At 37.1% G+C, this 19,179-nt stretch overlaps 1 protein-coding gene across 1 annotated transcript in view; it reads left to right on the forward strand.

Moving 5' to 3' along the window:
• gbe1b (glucan (1,4-alpha-), branching enzyme 1b) overlaps nucleotides 1-19,179 on the forward strand; it is a 136,380-nt gene that overhangs the window by 32,004 nt on the left and 85,197 nt on the right. The window contains exons 4-7 of the mRNA XM_081371499.1: nucleotides 2,950-3,075; nucleotides 4,735-4,870; nucleotides 9,206-9,296; nucleotides 14,243-14,452. Of these exons, the coding sequence (XP_081227625.1) occupies nucleotides 2,950-3,075; nucleotides 4,735-4,870; nucleotides 9,206-9,296; nucleotides 14,243-14,452 (563 nt within the window). The remainder of the gene's footprint in view (nucleotides 1-2,949; nucleotides 3,076-4,734; nucleotides 4,871-9,205; nucleotides 9,297-14,242; nucleotides 14,453-19,179) is intronic.

Genomic DNA, 19,179 nt, shown 5'->3' on the forward strand with positions numbered 1-19,179 from the left:
GCCCCCTTTATACCCCTTTTCTGACGTGCGTCTGAGATCAACTCGTTTTGGTGCGGTCTCTTTAAATACAATTGAGACACTTCATACCCCGCCCCCTCTCCAGGTTGCAGAGGTTCAACTCCACCCCGTTCGGCCATTTTTGTAGTCTGATAGCAGAGATAGGATTATCTAGCGGCACATAAACTTTTTATTCACACGTTATTAACTAAAATGTCAACAACGGAAGACTTGTCCAGCCAGCCTTACATGTTCGAGCCGGAGCGAGATAAAAATGAAGACGACGAACCTGCAGAACAACGTCTTCATATGGATGTATCGCAATGGTGTGTTACTGTATTTAACTGTTACACATGAAACTTTGGTCTTCCGACCTTTTACCACCGTGTCGATTTATTTTGATTAGTATGTGCGAGGGAGAGAGAGCAAGACAGCGTCTAGTTTGGAGACGGTGATGTCTTGTTTACACTTTTGCCTCTCTGAAGAGAGAGAGTGAGCGCGCGCGCGCGACCGGGTCTCTCTCTCTGCTCGTTCTTTCAGTCAAACATGCGCCACAAGCGTGGCAGTTCATCTACATTAGACGGTGTAATAAAGCGTGTGGGTTACTACATCCAACAACCGAACATTTTAACTTACCCTCTCATAACTTCTGCATCCTTTAGCTTGGACTACAAAATTGCAGCGAGAAATAATAATGGCGGATTGCTCGAAGTGTTGGGCCGGAAGTCAATGTCCTTATTTGGCAGTTCCGCTGCAAATACTGTGACGTTATAGTTCAAAAAACGTCATAGATAACAGAAAAAACTGAACAGGTTGAAAAATATGACCAAAACAGAATATAAAGATATCAACGAAGCACCTGAAGAGAATAATTTCATCTTTTCTGTACTTCTAAACACTCCAAATATACAACAAAATGCATTTAAGGGCTAAAAAAGTGCATTTAGCATGATATGTCCCCTTTAAACAATCATGTAGGAACAGGAAGACACATCATGACCATATTCCAGCATGACAATGTCAAGATTCATCAGGCTCAAACTGTGAAAGAATGGCTGGGAGGAGCATGAAGTATCATTTTCACACATGAATTAGCACCTCTGAGTCCAGACCTTAAATTCATTGAAAGTCTTAGGGATGTGCTGGAGGACACTTTACAGAGTGCTGGACTCTTGCATTGTCAATACAAGAGCTTGACCAAAAATTGATGCACCCCTTGATGGAAGACTTTTAATGAATTTAAGGTCAGGACTCAGAGGTGCCAATTCATGTGTGAAAATGATTTTGCATGCCTCCTCACAACCATTGTTTCATAATTTCTTTCACAAAAAAACACTATAAATTCTTATTTCACAAGCCTGGTGAATCTTGACATTGTCATGCTGGAATATGGTCAGGATGTGTCTTCTTTTTCCTACATGATTGTTTAAGAAATGAAAAGCTTCACACTCCATCAATTAGGGTTAGAAGAACTGATGCCAAACATATAACATGCTAGAAACATAATAATCACTGCAATAATGATCCAATCATAGACTCTTAAGTATTTGCCTATATTTAAATCTTTTTATTTTTATTATATTATATTATATTATATTATACATTGGTTTTTGCAAACCGTTTTCAATTCTGAATGGCACACGTTCCTGGCATCTATAAATCCTGTGTCGCCACATCTGGTGCACATCTACAACTGTACAGATCAATGGAAAAACACACTCTGACATTAAATTCACACGTTGCCTTCAAATGCCCTTTAGAAAGGATTGCTTCTGTAGTCTAATCTGGGACACGTGATGAGTTTTTAATATCTGCGAGTGAATAGGTTTGCTTCAGCCTATAAATAACACTGCCAATAGTACACAGAGGATTAAATGACCCTTTCCGTTTCTGATCAATGGTTTTGTGAAGACTAATAGCTTTATTTCAGACAGTCCTAGGATTCATCTTCTCTGTGAGGAAAAACACAGTGTAGCATAATAAACATTTTTGGACATGGTTACACATCACTTCAGTGACATCGAAAGGTCAAAAATAAAAATTCAAAAAATGTTTCACTCTCATGACATTCCAAACCCATATCGCAGCTTTTTCTTCTGTGGACCATCAATAGTTATTTAGCAGAATGCCTTGTCGCTGATTTCCATACATTGCTACATTAATTGACCACAGCTCAGAAAAAGAATCATAAAAAATAATTTTATGGTGCTTTTTGTCATTTTTGGGTCTTGACAGCCCAAGTCCCCATTCACTTTCATTGTATGGAAAAGCACAGCATAGATGATAGTTTTTTTTTTTTTTTTAACATAACTGAATAAATTGTGACATACTTTTTATTTATGAGTGAGCTGTTGCTTTAAACACTGGCACAAACATCAGTTCCCACGTAATCTTTCCTGCTCTCCCTGTCTATAGTTGTAATCTAGGGCATATTGGTTAAAACAGAAAGCGTTTGATCTATTATTCATGTTACTCTTTCAAGTTTGTATGTATATGCCTTTAAAGCAAGTGCCAAGTTAAAAATATAAGCAAACACAAATGTGTTTACCAGAACGCTGCACATTTATTGCCACACTTTGACTTTTCTATGGTTATTAATTTAAATTGGTTATCAAATCGATAGCCATGCAGTTTTCCCCTTTAAAAATGATCGTAAACCTTTCAGAAGCTGCTTGTTGCCACAAGGTTTTCTCAATGCAATCAATTCAAAAGACATATTTTTTTTTCTGCACAAAACCTCTTTCACCTCCAGCGGTCAGACTCCACTCAAACGTCCTCTTTGCTTGGACTGTGTGACCTTTCTCCATGAGATTGGCCCTTTATCCCTGCTCTCTGGCAGCTGTAAACACATTTTCTCTTACCGGCATTACCTTGCACCCTTTGCTTGTGCCCATGTCCTCACCCTCTCTGTGTGCCCTTGCCGTTTCATCCTTCATTTGTCTCTCTTCCCAGGTGGTGGTTCACACCAGAGCCGGTGAGCGACTCTACCGAATCTCTCCTTGGGCAAAGTATGTGACCCAGCATGAGAAGTCCGTCATCTATGATTGGGTACATTGGGACCCTCCTCAACCTTACATTGTAAGTGATTATTTCCCTGCAGCGTCGGTGTGCCACAACCTTTTGTTTTGTAGTTAACTTATCATGAGTTCTGAGTTTCGACCCTTCTGTTTAAAAGAGCTATATGTAGAATTCAGAAACACTTGTTATTAGCGACACCAGTGGCTGTTAAGTGAACTGCATGCACACGTAACATACAAGAGACTGAACGTGATTCAAGGCCATGATGTACACACGGTGAAGTTCTTTTTCGTTGTTTGCTTAGAAGTAAAACGAAGCTGGAAATACCTTTACAGCGATATATTGTTAACAAGCATCCCATGCCTTTCCTCTCAATAACAATGACAGCGGTGAAAAAACAGCAGCTAAGAAAGCATCTGATCATAGAGATGTGGATATTTTTGAACCAGCTCTGCGATTCACCAGCATTATGCTGACAGATGATGTTATTAAAATTACACCATTATGATAGTGTATATTAAGTATATTTGAGACTATAGACTATATAGATCTGGCTATGTGAGACTATAGTTTGAATTTAACCCTTTTATTTGCATGACACATTGCCATTACAGTATTGAATGGCTCTATAGGCATTTTCCTGAACATTGTATAAGCATTAATTTCATGAGTCTCAGAACGGATGAGAGGCTCTCAGGAGCGTACGTGAACGTCACATGCTTTTGATTTTACCGGCAAAGACTTCCCGAGTCCTTCACATAAATATCAGTATAGTGGGTTTCATAAACACCATAGAAAGTCGGGGAAGGTCTCGTGGTTTTTTTTAAAGTTTCGTTTCAAGCTCATCACACATTGGCATTAAATAAGTAATTAATACATAAATTCTTACACATACCCCCTTTAAGGATAACTATGTACATGTAATGCATTTTTAATTTTGTGAGACCCTGTTAAAATAGTATGAAACCTTGTTTCCACCACAAAATAAAAATATATAAAAAAGATAATTGCGACTTTTTATCTAAATTTTTTTTTTTTTAAGTTTACATCTCGCATTTCTGACTTTTTCCCCACTCAGAATTCTGTTTATATCTCACAATTGACCTTTTTCCCCTCTGAATTCTAAGTTTTCATCTCCCAATTCTGAGGAAAAAAGTCCGAATTTTGAGACGTAAACTCAGTTTATTTTGTGATTTATAACTCTCCCTTGTGAGATAAACTCGCAATTCTGTGAAGAAAAAAAGTGAATTGTGGGAAGTCACAATTACCTGTTTTTATTAGTTTATTCCATGGCGAAATAAGCTTCCTACTTTTAATAAGGATGTGTGTGCGCATGTGTGTGTGTTTTTGTGTGTATAATTCCTATTAATTAAAGTTTCCAAGCAAAGCAAACTGTCTGAAATCAGGGGGATGAAGAAAATGGCTTTATAAATGCATCATGAGCCATTTCATCGGTTTCTTTCTACTTACTGCAATTTTGCTTTAATGTCAAGTCAAGACATTAACATCATCCCCTCAGACTATGAATTATTTATGCTTGTTAATGTCCTCCAGTCATAAGTCATGATACGATGAGAATCTCCAAATTAGCTTCTGTCAGCTCTGTTCAGCAGCTCCATCTTATCTTCAGTTGTATTGGCATGGACTTGTTTCATACTGTGATGTTAAATTTGGATGAAGAATTGTCGCAGAAATATTTCCCTGCTGTTTCTGTGCCAGCACAAGCATCCTCGTCCACAGAAGCCCAGGAGCTTACGGATATACGAGTCCCACGTTGGCATCGCTTCTCCTGAGGGCAAAGTGGCATCCTACAGCAACTTTACACACAACGTGCTGCCCAGGATCAAAGATCTCGGTAAGAGACTGCTTCGTTAACTCAAAACTGTTGAGATAATGAGAATCGACTTTCAAAGTTGCTTAATCCTCACTATTTAAAACAAAAAAACAAAAAAAAACATTTATTTATTTTTGATGTTGTGATGGTTTTTTTTTTATTCATTTTTTTTATTGGTTTTGTTGCTTGTATTTTTGTGTGTGTGTGTGTGTGTGTTTTATTTTGTTTTCTTGCTTTAATTAGTATCTTTTTCAGTAACATTTCATTCAAATACATTATTTTATTTAAACGTGTTTTTTTAACACATCCTTTATTTTCTTTCTTAGTTTATTTCATTCTTTACTTTATTTTTTGTTTAGTTTTGTCACATTTAATTTTGATGCCTTACATTAATTAGCATTTTGACAGTAACATTTCTTTTTCAAATACATTTTTTTAAACAAATTATTTTATCCGTACATGTCACCTTGACCGTTTTTATTCATTCAACATTTATAATTTTTCTCTGTGGTCTTTTGAAACTAAATGTTAAACACTTGTCCTTTTTCAACTTTCAATTTAAAATTTGGCACACGCTTTAATACTCTTCTTCCCTCAAATAATTGTTTTAGCTAAACTTTTAAAATGAAAAGAAGACATTTGACAATTCAGATGGGGAAGATAATTCATTTCCACAATGTTATGCTCTTAAAAAGAGTTTCACACTTTCATTTTTCTCGGCTAACAAAAAGCGCAATGGACTTCATCAGTAGCAGGTCTGTAAAGCACTTTATACATTTGATGCATTACACAGAAGTACTGAAGTACCATAATACAGTATTACCATGTTTTTTTTTTTTTTTTTTTTTTTGTGGATATATACAACCATGGTATTCTTTTAAAATATTCAAGCGTACTATTAAGGTATATTGCAAAATTAATATTGTGATCATTTTGTGCAATAGTATATATCAAAGTACCTTGGAATTACTCATCCAGTACTTCACTGCACCACAGTACCATTAAAGTACTGTTTTGTAAGGATACAAACATTATTTTTAGCCCAGAGAGAGGTTATATTCTACCTGCCAACATTCCTCCTTCATCACTAAGTATCCGAGCTGCAGTGGTGCTTAAACTGACAGACATTGCCGCATTGATGATGAGCGACTGGCCCTGGTGCCAATGTTCTGGGGAGGCTGTTCTCTCAACCAAGCCCCTTTCTGTAGGTCAACACCCTGTTTACAGGCTTTAGTCGCCGTGTGGAAGTGTTCATTAGTGCTGTCGTGGTTGAGGGTTGGAGAGAGAGGTGTATTTGATGTGTTTTGGAGATGCTGGGGATATTTTCAAGTATCCACCAGACACAGAAGATGAGGTTTAGAAGCTTGTGGTTTAGCGATTGGGGTCATATAACAGTTACAAAGATAGTTTCCCCAAAATCCAAAGTTCTGTGGAGAATGTTCTGGTCACACTTTTTTATATAATGAAAGGGAATGGGGACTCTCACTGTCAAAGTCGCATGAAATGGAAGTTGCGATTAGTCTTTTCTTCCATATTGTGACATATACGAGTGAAACGGGTTTTTTTTTAACTAGAAAAAATGTAGGGTGGACTTGATTTTGTCCATGGGGAATTGATTGAATGGTTGTGGTTTGCCATTGGTTGATCTCATGTGAGTGACAGGTTGCCCCGCCCCCACATGTCAGTAAACACGTCATCATTGAAGAGAAGAGATGTCACTGCAAGAGGGAGGAGAAGGAAAATATATATATGATGTGTATGGATGACTCCATCATTTATAATAAATACAGCAATATTCCATAAAAAAACAAAACAAGAATGGTCCATTTTGATTTTATAGTGACTTTATAGTGAAATGGTGGTCCATGCTTCACATGCAGTATATTTCAAGAATTCTGAAGCTATTCAAAAGCTTTATATGATGAACGGGCGTAAATCTCTTATTTAAAATTTCTTACATATTGTATTTTAATGTTTTGTAATTGATTTTGGGTTTGAATTTAATCACATGGAAATGGGTTGGTTGGAGTTTATGATGGCCTCGTTAAAATCAAAATTTCAACTTTAGAATATCACTTTTAGAACTAGAAAATCGTAGAAACATGGGATGGATAATTTTGGACAATGCAGACAGATCTGGTATGGAGGGCCACAGAGGCCCCTGAGGGCCCCATCTATATGTAGGCACAATCATTTTATACAAATACCTTGGTGGTGGGTTCTTTTGGCATCTCGGAGACAAGGAAATCATGGGAAACTTTCAGGCCAACTCCAGCATGGTGCCTGTGAGTTGCACCACTTGCGTTTTCCTCTGAAAATATACATATAAAAAAAGTATGTTGTGCTCGTAGGCAAAACAGAAGTATGTGTGCTTGAATGTTTACATGGAAATTGACCATCTTCCCACGTAAAATCTTACGATGCCATTCGCAAAAACAAATATTATGATAGAATAATTCATGCATATGTCCATGCATTAAAACATACCGTGTCTGTGGCTCCCAGGAGTTCTCATTGTTTTGTGGTAACTGGTTTGCATTTCCCTAGACAACTGTGGCTCTGGCATCTAAAAAGCTTGGAAAAGTGCTCGTGTGTGTGCGCATGAGATGAGGCCCTGGTGCTGTCACACCTCATCAAAAATCCAAACTTTCTCTGAAGCAGGGCGAGGAAGATAGCTAGGTAGATAAATAAATAAACCAATCTGCTCAGAAAAAAAAAGCTATGTGAGACAAGCCTGGATTTTCCCTCTTGAGTCCTTCCTGTACAGTTTCAAAGCGGTGTCAGTGCAGCTACAGCTTGCGTGGGGGAACGAAATGCTGGTTTTGTGGCTGATCCGGGCTGATAAGACTTGCTTGTGACCCGATGAGTCATTCAGACGGTGCGTCCCAGTGGCCCTTTGTGTTCGCATAAAAGACCTGACTCTGTAGTGGACACTTACTGGACAGAGAAAAACAGCCATTTCGTTGGGTTTGACGGTTGCCGCTGTACCTCAGTGTTTGTTGTAGTTGTAGTGTTGTCCTGTTAAGGTGTTGAGTGTTGTATAATATCCTATCGTTAACGAAAGCAGATGTTTATGAATTATGTGAAGCCATCGTACTCTGCGTGGGCATTTCGAACACACTGCCATGAGGACTACACAAATTCAGTAACAGCAGAATTTGTACTTTTTTGGCTCCCACGTTTATTTTGCATGAAAACTTAGCTAAAAATCACAACAAAAAGTTTGCTGTGGCCAAAAATCAGTTTTTTTAACAAATACATGTAGCCTCTTAAAAGATTTGAAGCTTCTTTAAAGAATAGTTCTTCCAAAAATGAAAATGCTCTCATTTACTCACCTGTATGCGTCATGCCATGTAAATATCCACACTTTTTTTTCTTCTGTTGACTAAAATATTAGATATTTTAAAGTAAATAAGTTTAAAAAATAAATTAAGATGATTTTTTTTACAGTAAAATATTACAATAATATTTGGTAAAATTTTAATTCAGTCATTTATGTTTATATTATTTTGTGTTTTATATTATTTTTAATATTGTTGTTGTTGTCAAATTAATAATCACAAAACATTTTCAGTCCTGTTTATTTATTTATATATATATATATATATATATATATATATATATATATATATATATATATATAAAAACAGGACTGAAAATTGTGTGATTATATATCAATATGACAACAACAACAACAACAACAACAAAATATATATACTTTTTTATATATATATATATATTTTTTTTTTATTCAGTAATGTATTTTGATTTTTGTTTTTATATAATTTTTTTATATTATTATTGTTGTTGTTGTTGTTGTCATATTGATATATAATCATAAAATATTAGCTGCCGTAATTGTTTTTAATAGTTGTTTTTGCAAACAAAACAAGCAGAGCAAAGAGCTGAGCAAACCTGGAGCTAAAAAAAATGGTATTTTAAATTGCAATCACAGTGTTTATCAGTCTTTTAGCAATTTTTTTCACATAACCGTGCAGCCCTAGGGGATTTTTATATTTCTTTAGTGAGTTAAGCTCCAAAAATGTCCATAAAAGTTTTCCAGGTCACTCATACATTATATTACATATCTTCTGAAGCCATATGATAGCTTTGTGTGATGAAAAGACTGAAATGTATCTGTGCCTGGAGTCACTGGAGTTGACCAACCTGTTCATCCAAAAGAACATGATATGTTCAGACTGATTCGATCCGAGTTCAGCTCACTGACTTGAACAGTCTTCAGAATATCTAATTTTCCACTAAAGAAAGAAATTCAAATTAGGAACAGCATGTGAATGAGCAAACAATGACAAAATATGCTAATAATCACTGCTCTCTTTATTGCCATACACACAGGCTATAACTGTATTCAGATGATGGCGATCATGGAACATGCCTACTACGCTAGCTTCGGTTACCAGGTCACGAGTTTCTTCGCAGCATCAAGGTAAATATATCTGAAACTGAAAAATGTTCAAATCCATTTTTTATAAATCTTGTTTTCTGACTAAGGGGCTGTTTGCTCCACTGTTTCATTCCAATGCATTGCTTTTCCATTGTTTTGCTATGTAAGCATATGGACATAAGTATAAGCATAAGTATTTCATAAATGCAAGCTAAGCTTTCGAAGCCACATGCTGGTGACCCCTGCTGGCCAGAACAGTGTAAATGCAGCGAAAAAATGCATAAAAACAATGTTTTATTGAAGGTGTAATCTATTAAATGCAATTAACTAATCATCTTATACCATTAAAAATTAAGTGTCTTTATAATGTGTGTTATTTAATTATATTGTAGGGCTTTTTTTTTTTTTTTTATATATAGACTAGAGATGCACCGATTGATCGGCTGGTGACCGGAATTGGCCGATTTTCACGTGATCGGCCGTAACCGGCGACCGGCCGGTCAGTCTGACAAATGCCGATTTTATGCCGGTCAAATGCACTCGGGCGCCGCATAATTAACATCGCGCAACATCAGCATCACACGTGCACACGGAGCACATGTAGAAAACCTCGTGAATTACGTCCGTTCAGACCGCAAGCGCGTATTTTTTTTCGGCGTGCATGTTAATCAATGAGTGCTTTCACAACGGAAGCAGGAGCAGCGCGTGAACGTCAAGCAGGAGCGTCGCGAGCAGTGAAGCGCGTGTTTCGGCGCCGAGTCTATTTGCTGCACTGCTCACGCTCAATTAAAGGGAAAGCACACTTTTGATGGACAAAATAGCCTAAATAGGGTTTCACAAAAAAAGTGCCCAAAATGCACAGAATTTGCGTGTTTTAACAAGAACTGGAGTAGGCTATGTCAGAAAAGAAAACAAAGACTAATATTTATAGAAAATGTACCCATTTAAAATTGTTTTATTATTCAGTTTGTACAAGTGATTGCAATAGGCCTGTGTGTGTGTGTGTGCTTTGAGAAATATCTTTATACTGCAAGGCTATATTTATTTTATTTTGTATTTATATATTATTTTATTGCCATTCCCTGTTTTCATACAGAGGTTTCGTTTGCTAAATACATATAGGCTATATAAAATTATTGGATATTGAATGTGAAAAGGAAATGGTTTTTCCACAACACTGCACTTTAGATGTGTGTGAACTATGCAAATTGTAAAATGTTCTATTACAGAAATTATATAAAATAAATATTTGTGTGTGCTGTAAAGTGGTTAGAAAAAATGAAATCGGAATCGGCCAAAATCGGTATCGGCAGGTCAAACTTAATAAAAAATCGGAAATCGGAATCGGCCCAGAAAATTGTAATCGGTGCATCTCTAATATAGACCTTAAACTTCCATTCTTCAACTTTTTTATTAGACAGATATGTTTATAAAATTGATCCAAGATCAGGCAAAAATCATATATAGACATGGTTCATGGGTTCACAGAGATCGCCCCCAGTGGTGAATCATTGAAATTTCGGTCATGACAGTTGTGTCATAAAGCCTCGTTTACTGAAATCATATGACTTTAGCAGTTCGATATGCACTCCGAATCACTGGTTCGAAACAAAGGTTTTGAAGCTTCACAAAGCGTGTTTCGAAATCGCCCATCACTGCTCGTGGCTCACGCTGGAAAGCTTTTCTAATATTTACGCATGTCCCAAAGCTCTTGCCTGATCGTAACCCTTCTTCTCTGATCTTTTTGTCTTTTGTAATGTCTCTCAGCCATCTCTCTTTCTTCAAATTTCCCTCTTGCTCACTCTCTCTTCTCCCCATCATGAGTGGACACACCCCCTATTGCTGATTGGCTCACTCTCTCTCCTCCCCATCATTAGTGGGCACACCCCCTACTGCTGATTGGCTCACTCTCTCTTCTCCCCATCATGAGTGGACACGCCCCCAAAAATGGTTGGGAGAAGCAGTACTGATTGGCTCACTCTCTCTTCTCCCCATCATGAGTGGACACACCCCCTACTGCTGATTGGCTCACTCTCTCTTCTCCCCATCATGAGTGGACACGCCCCCAAAAATGGTGGGGAGAAGCAGTACTGATTGGCTCACTCTCTCTTCTCCCCATCATGAGTGGACACACCCCCTACTGCTGATTGGCTCACTCTCTCTTCTCCCCATCATGAGTGGACACACCCCCTACTGCTGATTGGCTCACTCTCTCTTCTCCCCATCATGAGTGGACACGCCCCCAAAAATGGTGGGGAGAAGCAGTACTGATTGGCTCACTCTCTCTTCTCCTCATCATGAGTGGACACACCCCCTACTGCTGATTGGCTCACTCTCTCTCCTCCCTATTATAAGTGTACAGATCCCCTACTGCTGATTGGCTCGCTCTCCTGCCTATCATGAGTGGACACGCCCCCTACTGCTGATTGGCTCACTCTCTCTTCTCCCCATCATGAGTGGACACACCCCCTACTGCTGATTGGCTCACTCTCTCTCCTCCCTATCATAAGTTTATACGCCCCCTGTTGCTGATTGGCTCACTCTCTCTCCTCCCTATCATAAGTGTACACGCCCCCTACTGCTGATTGGCTCACTCTCCTCCCCATCATGAGTGGACACACCCCCTACTGCTGATTGGCTTCAAGTGTGTTGCGCTGTTCAGTCCGATCCACTTTCAACGGTGTTTCTCAGAACTCTGAGTCAAAGATAAAAAAAACACCTAGAAAATCAACTGTCAGGCACACTTGTTGACACTCACTGGACACCCAATGGTACCGGCCACTCATTTTCATTTTCAGAATGTTTAAAATGAGGTAAGTGTAACACTCCTCAGTAAAAACTCTAGGCGCGCACACTTCTTGAAGACTCTGTGGCCTCAAATCACAGAGAGGCGCCTCTGACGGGGCCGATAATCTCCCTGTAAACACATTTGCAGTTAATCCTGTGGAGAGGTAGAGACCGCAGATAAAGGAAGACAGGCCGGAATTCTTTATTTATGTGCTTTTATTCCATCGTTCGCCCTTACCAGCTAGCGCTGGCGACAGCCTATAGCACGAGTATAATGTATACAGAGTAATTTCACCCATGATTGATCTCCCTGAGCTGTTTAAAAAGTGCAAGGTCTGGATGCTGGGAAGGGGCGGAGGCCGAGGGGAGGGGTATTGTTGTGTCCCGTTTGCCGGGGGAAAGTGATATGATGATAGCTAGAGGACAGATGAAGCTTCATGGAGCAATTATACGAAGGAGATACGTGAGGAAGCGCTGATGGAAACGTGCCACTCTCGCCCTTTGTTCCGCAAGGAGCAATATGTCACCCCGAATGGAGGCTTTGACCTCTGCTCAGCGTCCATGACGGTGTAAACGATCTGAGATTGATTTTTATTTACTGCCATATTTGTTTGTTTTTACACGGCAATTGGGCCGCACGGTTGATGTATTCGCACTGCTGCTATTGCTAAACACAGCTGTTGTGTAGGGGGATGTCTTTGAGATAAGCACACACACATATGTTGTGTGGCAGAACTGGGATGGTATCCAGGAGGTTGTAAGTTCGAATCCCAGAAGGGGCGATCTGTTGCGTATCACCACTGTTCCACTTTAAGGGGACTTTATTTGCCGTTTGTTTGAGCAGCTGAACATGTCACCTGGCTTAGCCGATGGATCCATCATACCTGATCTTCTTGATATTAGCCTGAAAAAAAAATGCTTTTAAAGGAAAGCACAATTTAGTTTTTATTTCCATTTTATTTTTAGTTCATTCTTTCAGTTTAGTTTAGTTTTTGTAGTTTTTTTTTTTTAAATGACAAAATAATTAAATTACTCAGGGCCATGTTATTGCAGTTTTCATGTTGAAATTACAAATCAGAAATATATTTTTTACAAACAGTGCTGGGTGTAATGCATTACCAAGTAATTAATTACTGTAATTAAGTTACTTATCCCTTGCGAAAAAGTAAAGTAAGATATTACTCTTAATTTTTCTGTAATTTAATTACAGTTACTTGTGATGTAATTGCGTTAAATACTGTATAGACTATAGAACAATTATGCATAAAACAATAGTGAATTTAACATTAACATTAAACGCCAAATATATACTTTTAATGTAACCTTCTCCCTTTAAATGCTTTGGTCAGTTCGAGAATAATTTATGCAATTTTATTTTATTTATTTGAAAGAATTAAAAGAGAAGTTTATTCTTGTCAATTCTTGTATTGTTCAACTGGTTAAGGTTGATATGGGATTTAGAAAGTAATTAGTAATAAGTAATGCTTTAATACTTTTTAGAGAGAGTAATTAGTACAGTCATCTAATTACACTGTTTAAGATAATTGGTAGCTAGTAATTAATTATATTTTTAGAGTTACTTGTCTTACACTGATTACAAATATATTTGAAAAACTTTTTATTTTATTTTATATTATATTATATCATATAATATTTATTTTAGTTTAACTTCTATTTTTTTACATTTTATTTTATTTCATTAATTTTTTTTTTATAAAAGTTGATAGATTTAAATAAAAATAAAAATATTAATTAATTGTAAATACAATAACATTATTATTCATGTCTTTTCAAATATAATGTATGCCTTTTGAAGTGTTTAAAGCCTTTAAAGAAATCATATAGGCCTTGAGATGAGAATGAGGCTACATGTACAAAACAGACAAATTGCTTATCGCGTTATGACAATTAATCGACAGCCATCATTACTCCATCCCAACTCCAACAATGTCTCAACATTTTCTTGAGCAAGTCTTGAAGAAAGCAGATGTTCTGTATTCTGCAAGCTTACGTGTGCATCGTGTGTATTGCAATACACCCCGAAAGGTATCTCTATACTTTTCAAAAGATTTGGGCTTAACATCCAAACTACTGCTAGATTCAAGCTCATCCCAAGAATAAGATCATACAGCTTGACAGACAACCTCTGCCCAGACTGCTCTGATATCTGCCTTCATCTGTTCTTCTCTCTCTTTCTCCAGTCGTTTTGGCACCCCAGAGGAACTCAAGGAGCTGATTGACGTGGCTCACTCTCTGGGTATCATCGTCCTGCTTGATGTGGTGCACAGCCACGCTTCCAAGAACACCGAGGATGGGCTGAACCGCTTTGACGGCTCTGACTCCTGTTTCTTCCACAGTGGGCCCCGTGGAGTACACAGCCTCTGGGATAGCAGACTCTTCAACTACTCTAGGTGAGACTAAAGTTTGTTTTTCACATTTCAAACACCCCACGCTTCACATAAGTTACTCTGCTCTCTCCTCATACAACACCTTTTGTTACACGGCGTTGTGTAACAATACAAGCTCTGTTCTAAAATCTAGGCTCTGTTCCAATAGCTAGTGAGCTGCTTACAGAAGGCTTTCGACTGGAAGGCTGTTCCAATAATTATTTTGCTGTCTAAGATGCCTTGTTTTTGCCAGGTTATTCTCCAGGGCTGAAGACGCTCCTTAGAAACTACTGTACAGTGGAAATTTAGCATTTAATTAATGCTGCATTCACGGCATGTCGCAGTTATCGTAATTACGAGATGACAACATGTGACGTTTTACTCTGAGATGATCGTGCAACACTGTCAACGCCAAAATGAATTTGCAGTGGTCAGGTGGTCCGAGTCAGAGCTTTCAGAAAATTCAGAGTTTACAAGTTCTACGAGGACGTGAACACTTTTTACAAGTAAGAATCTTGTAATTACGGTACTTACGACATGTCGTGAATGAACCTTAATACTTTGCAAGTAATGGAAATGCATTTATTGTGACAAGCTAATATAATTTGTACAAGCTAATTAAGTAATTAAATAAATAAATTTGTATTTTCTTTGCAATCCCAAAAATGCATGGCGACAAGCTTAGTGAAAAATAGATTAAATCTGGTGGACAGTGTGGGAGATATTCATTATAAATATTTGAACAATCAATTAAAAAATGAATAGTATTGATAAGCAGTTATTTGTTTGTTGTATATTTTCATGTGTATTAGAATAGCGCACAATTAACTTGGCAACATGCTAACACTAGCTATAGAATTTGGCAGTTTAGTTATCCTAAAGGCGGTAAATCGATTCAAATTGGTTTTTTTTTTACGTTAAATGAATCTATAAATATTTTATGAGAAAAGCGCATATTAAATGTGATGAGGTTTCTCGTCGAGGTGAAAAGCTGTATCACGATATCGCCATGATGGAGCATGAGGGTGAAATTAGCATAGAATATGCCACCGCTATATTTACATTACAGTGCCCACCGTCATAATCTTTGATTATGGTTGCACTTATTTTTTGTACCGTATTTTGTTTTTATACTATTTTTATTATACTGTTTTCCGTGTTAAATTTGCGGAAAGGAGTTCAGTTAGGAGTTCTGGAAGCTCATAATTCATGTACAGTAAGGTCTGAAGAGATGTGAAATCATAAAGAAGAGAAGCCAGTCAGCTGAGTTTGTGGCTAAACCTTTTACAGTGCTTGTATATTGTTGTCTTTCTATGCATATGATAATTCATGCTCAGAATGTAGAACTGAAATGACATTCATTGCAAAATGATTAGTTGAAACATTTCAAAATGCACCTGCAATCATTAATTTTGTCATTGATGATCTCAAATCTGTGATTTGTCCAAATCTAATCTCATCTCGTTCTCGTGAACCCAATCTTGTCTCGTCACACACCAGTTAAAAGTAGTTCAGTTTCTTAAGGTCGTTCAGTTTTTTAATGCACTATTTTTTTGTATGATAAAACATAGAAATAAGTACAAAATTAAGACATTAAACCAGCAGTTCTAATTGTTTTATATTTTGCATATTCTTAAAGGAATAGCTCACCCATAATTCACTCGCTCACAAGACATCCTAGGTGTATATGACTTTCTTCTAAGTTATATTAAATAATATCCTGGCTCTTTCCTGCTTTGTAATGGTTTTAGAAGCTCCAAAAAGCTCATCCATCCATCCATCATAAAAGTAAATCCATATGACTCCAGTGGGTTAATAAAGGCCTTCTGAAGCGAAGCAATGGGTTTTTGTAAGAAAAATATCCATATTTAAAACTTTATAAACTATAATCACTGGCTTCCAGCAACGGCCATTCGCATGTTCATGAGAGATTCGAGTTCTGGCAGAAGGGTGACCTCTGACCCGACGTCTGACAGGACGTAGCTCCTCTTCTCTTATATCGAAATCCTCTGACTTTTTTTCTTTAAAACTTTTAACTCGTTTTAGACTGGATCCGTGTTCGTCAATTCCCACCTAAGATTACGCCATATATACGCAGAAGGCATTTGTTAACCCACTGGAGTCGTATGGATTATTTGTATGATGGATGGATGCGCTTTTTGGAGCTTCAAAAACTCGGGCTCTATTCAATGCCATTACGAAGCTGGGAAGAGCCAGGATAAATTATGGGTTAATTTAAATTTTTGAGTGAAATATTCCTTTAATACATTTTCTTTGCTCTAATTTTGCCTAAATTAATACCAACCATTCAAGTTTACTGTTCTGGAACTATGTGGGTATGTGCGTGTGTGCGTGTGTGTGTGTGTGTGTGTGTGCTCTTGAGCTGTGCTCACAGGTTATATCTCTGTAATTAATAATGTGGCATGGAATTATGCTTCCATAATTAGTTCACCTCATCAGCACTTTTGTTTGCCCATAATCAAGCATTAACATGTCCTTATCTCACGCAACGGAATATTCATGTAAAATTCTTAAAGCGTTTTAAATATGCTTTCTGTTTATGAATAATCATTGCAGCATTTGCCTATTTAGACTCATTCATCTCTGAAAACAAAGAGACAATGCTAAAGAGCTAAGAGGCTTAGAAATGTGGAGCCCACAGTAGACCAAGTGAAAGGAATCGCTCTGTCATTATTTTCTCACCCTCATGTCCTTCCAAACTCGCTTGACTTTCTTCCATCGAACATAAAAGGAGATCTTTACACTGCTTAAAACGGTTTGGGATGAAATGATGACTTTTCATTTATGGGTGATCTGTCCCTTTAAATACCAAGGTCAAATCAAATTGTTGCAGTTACTGTAGATTCTATTTAAGGCAAGTAGCTGGAACTTATATTCGACCGGTCAGACTGTACATCATTATAGCTAAAAATGCATTGTATTTCTGTAGCCATTAGTTTTTCATCACAACCATATGCCAGCTAATATGTTAATTTCCTTTTCTTTTCTTTTTTTCCCCCAAACCCATACTGAGCGAGTCTTTAAATTGGAACACCTACTGTACTCTATTTGCCTCTGGCGGTATTCCCACTGCACCGTCTTGGGCTGACAGCAATTACTTCAATGTTGTATATGAAACCTCTCTGCCAAAGCGCAGTGTGAATTCTCCATCAGTATGTCCTTCCTCATCGCTCAATGCTTTTGTCTCTGATGTTAAATATGCTCTCTAAAATTCAACTAATCACTTTCGAAATGCGGTAATTGCCACGCTGTTCTGTTTCAAATAAATGTTGCCCATTTAAAAATTGGTCGGATATTTTTCTTACAGTATTCTTGTTCATGAAATAATGTAAATGTGTGTAGCATTTTGAGGAAGAGCATGACCTGGAGTGGATTTTTGCTTTTATAAACCAAAAGCATAGATATGTGATGTTTAGTAAATTATATCATTTATTAATAATCACAATAAATGTTTCTCCTGCCCTGTAATATAGTCTAAAAGCCTTAGTTAATATACAATTAAACCCATGCGCGGCTATATGTATACAGTATATGTATATATGTACATGTGTATCCATCAATATGCAAATTAACCCCTGCCTCCACTCAATCACAGTAGTAAACGCTACACAATGGGAAGTGGAAGTATTTGTTTAATGCAGCTGTATATGTTTGAACCAGAAACTGATACAGAAGAAGTGGATGAGTGAATTATACAGACTCATCTATAAGTCGATATAATAGAATGGTAATGTGTTTTATGTATCTCTCTCTACAACCTCGGACACATAACGGTAATTGATATGATTAGCCTTTGGCTTGACTACGTTATCAAACAGCTAATAATGTGTTGCTAATGTTACACAAACCATGTTCCTGTTTCCCATCTCAGAGTCAGACAGCTGATTTCTAAAAGCATAGACATAGACACTTTAACAACATTAAAAACTTGATTTTCATTTTAGAGTATTTTGCTTTTATTTGTACAGGACAGTATAGAGTAAGTATAGCGTAGACCGAAAGCAACTGTTTTTTCATGAAAATCAATTTTACTATTTTTAATTGTATTCTAGTATAAGCATAACTTACTAGTTACTAGTAATAGGTGATGATGTGCAATCAGACCATTTTGGATTTGTATGGCTTTTTTATCAACTTCAAATGTGATTTAAAATTGGCTTTTTATAAAAAATTATACATTTAAATAATGTATTAATTAATGTAACTAATACCATTCATAAGCATTACTTTAGATATGTGTTAATCAACATATGGACATGACACGTCCAATCAGATTGTAGAGCTGGAAATGTGTTTTGGGAATTTTTTTCACCTCACTCTGAACTCTGCAAGTCTTTGTATGTTGAACATGCATTAGATTTTTAAGTTATGAGTGACTTTCTTTTTGATACAAAAATATCACATTCTTTTTGTTTTTGTGCACTCATAGAAGTATTTCCACATGTATACAGAATCGACATTCAGAACACTCAAGCATGAAATTTTCACTTATTCGTCGGAGCAAAAGATCTTAGGTAGGTGAAATAGATCTTGAGAGATGCACTTGACACCTGGTTGAATAGAAAGTTCATTTTGGGTTTGCTTCTGACAGGTTTCATTTAGAGCATCTGTTTTCTTTCTGATGGAAAATAACTTCAGTGGTTTTTGTTCTCGAAAACAAACTTTACAAATTAGAGCAAACTGTAGGAGTGTTTCCAAAAAAAAAAAAAAAAAAACTGGTTTGCTGTCAA

The sequence above is a fragment of the Scardinius erythrophthalmus genome (assembly GCF_964197995.2).
Source record: "Scardinius erythrophthalmus genome assembly, chromosome: 7".
Lineage (NCBI taxonomy): Eukaryota > Metazoa > Chordata > Actinopteri > Cypriniformes > Leuciscidae > Scardinius > Scardinius erythrophthalmus.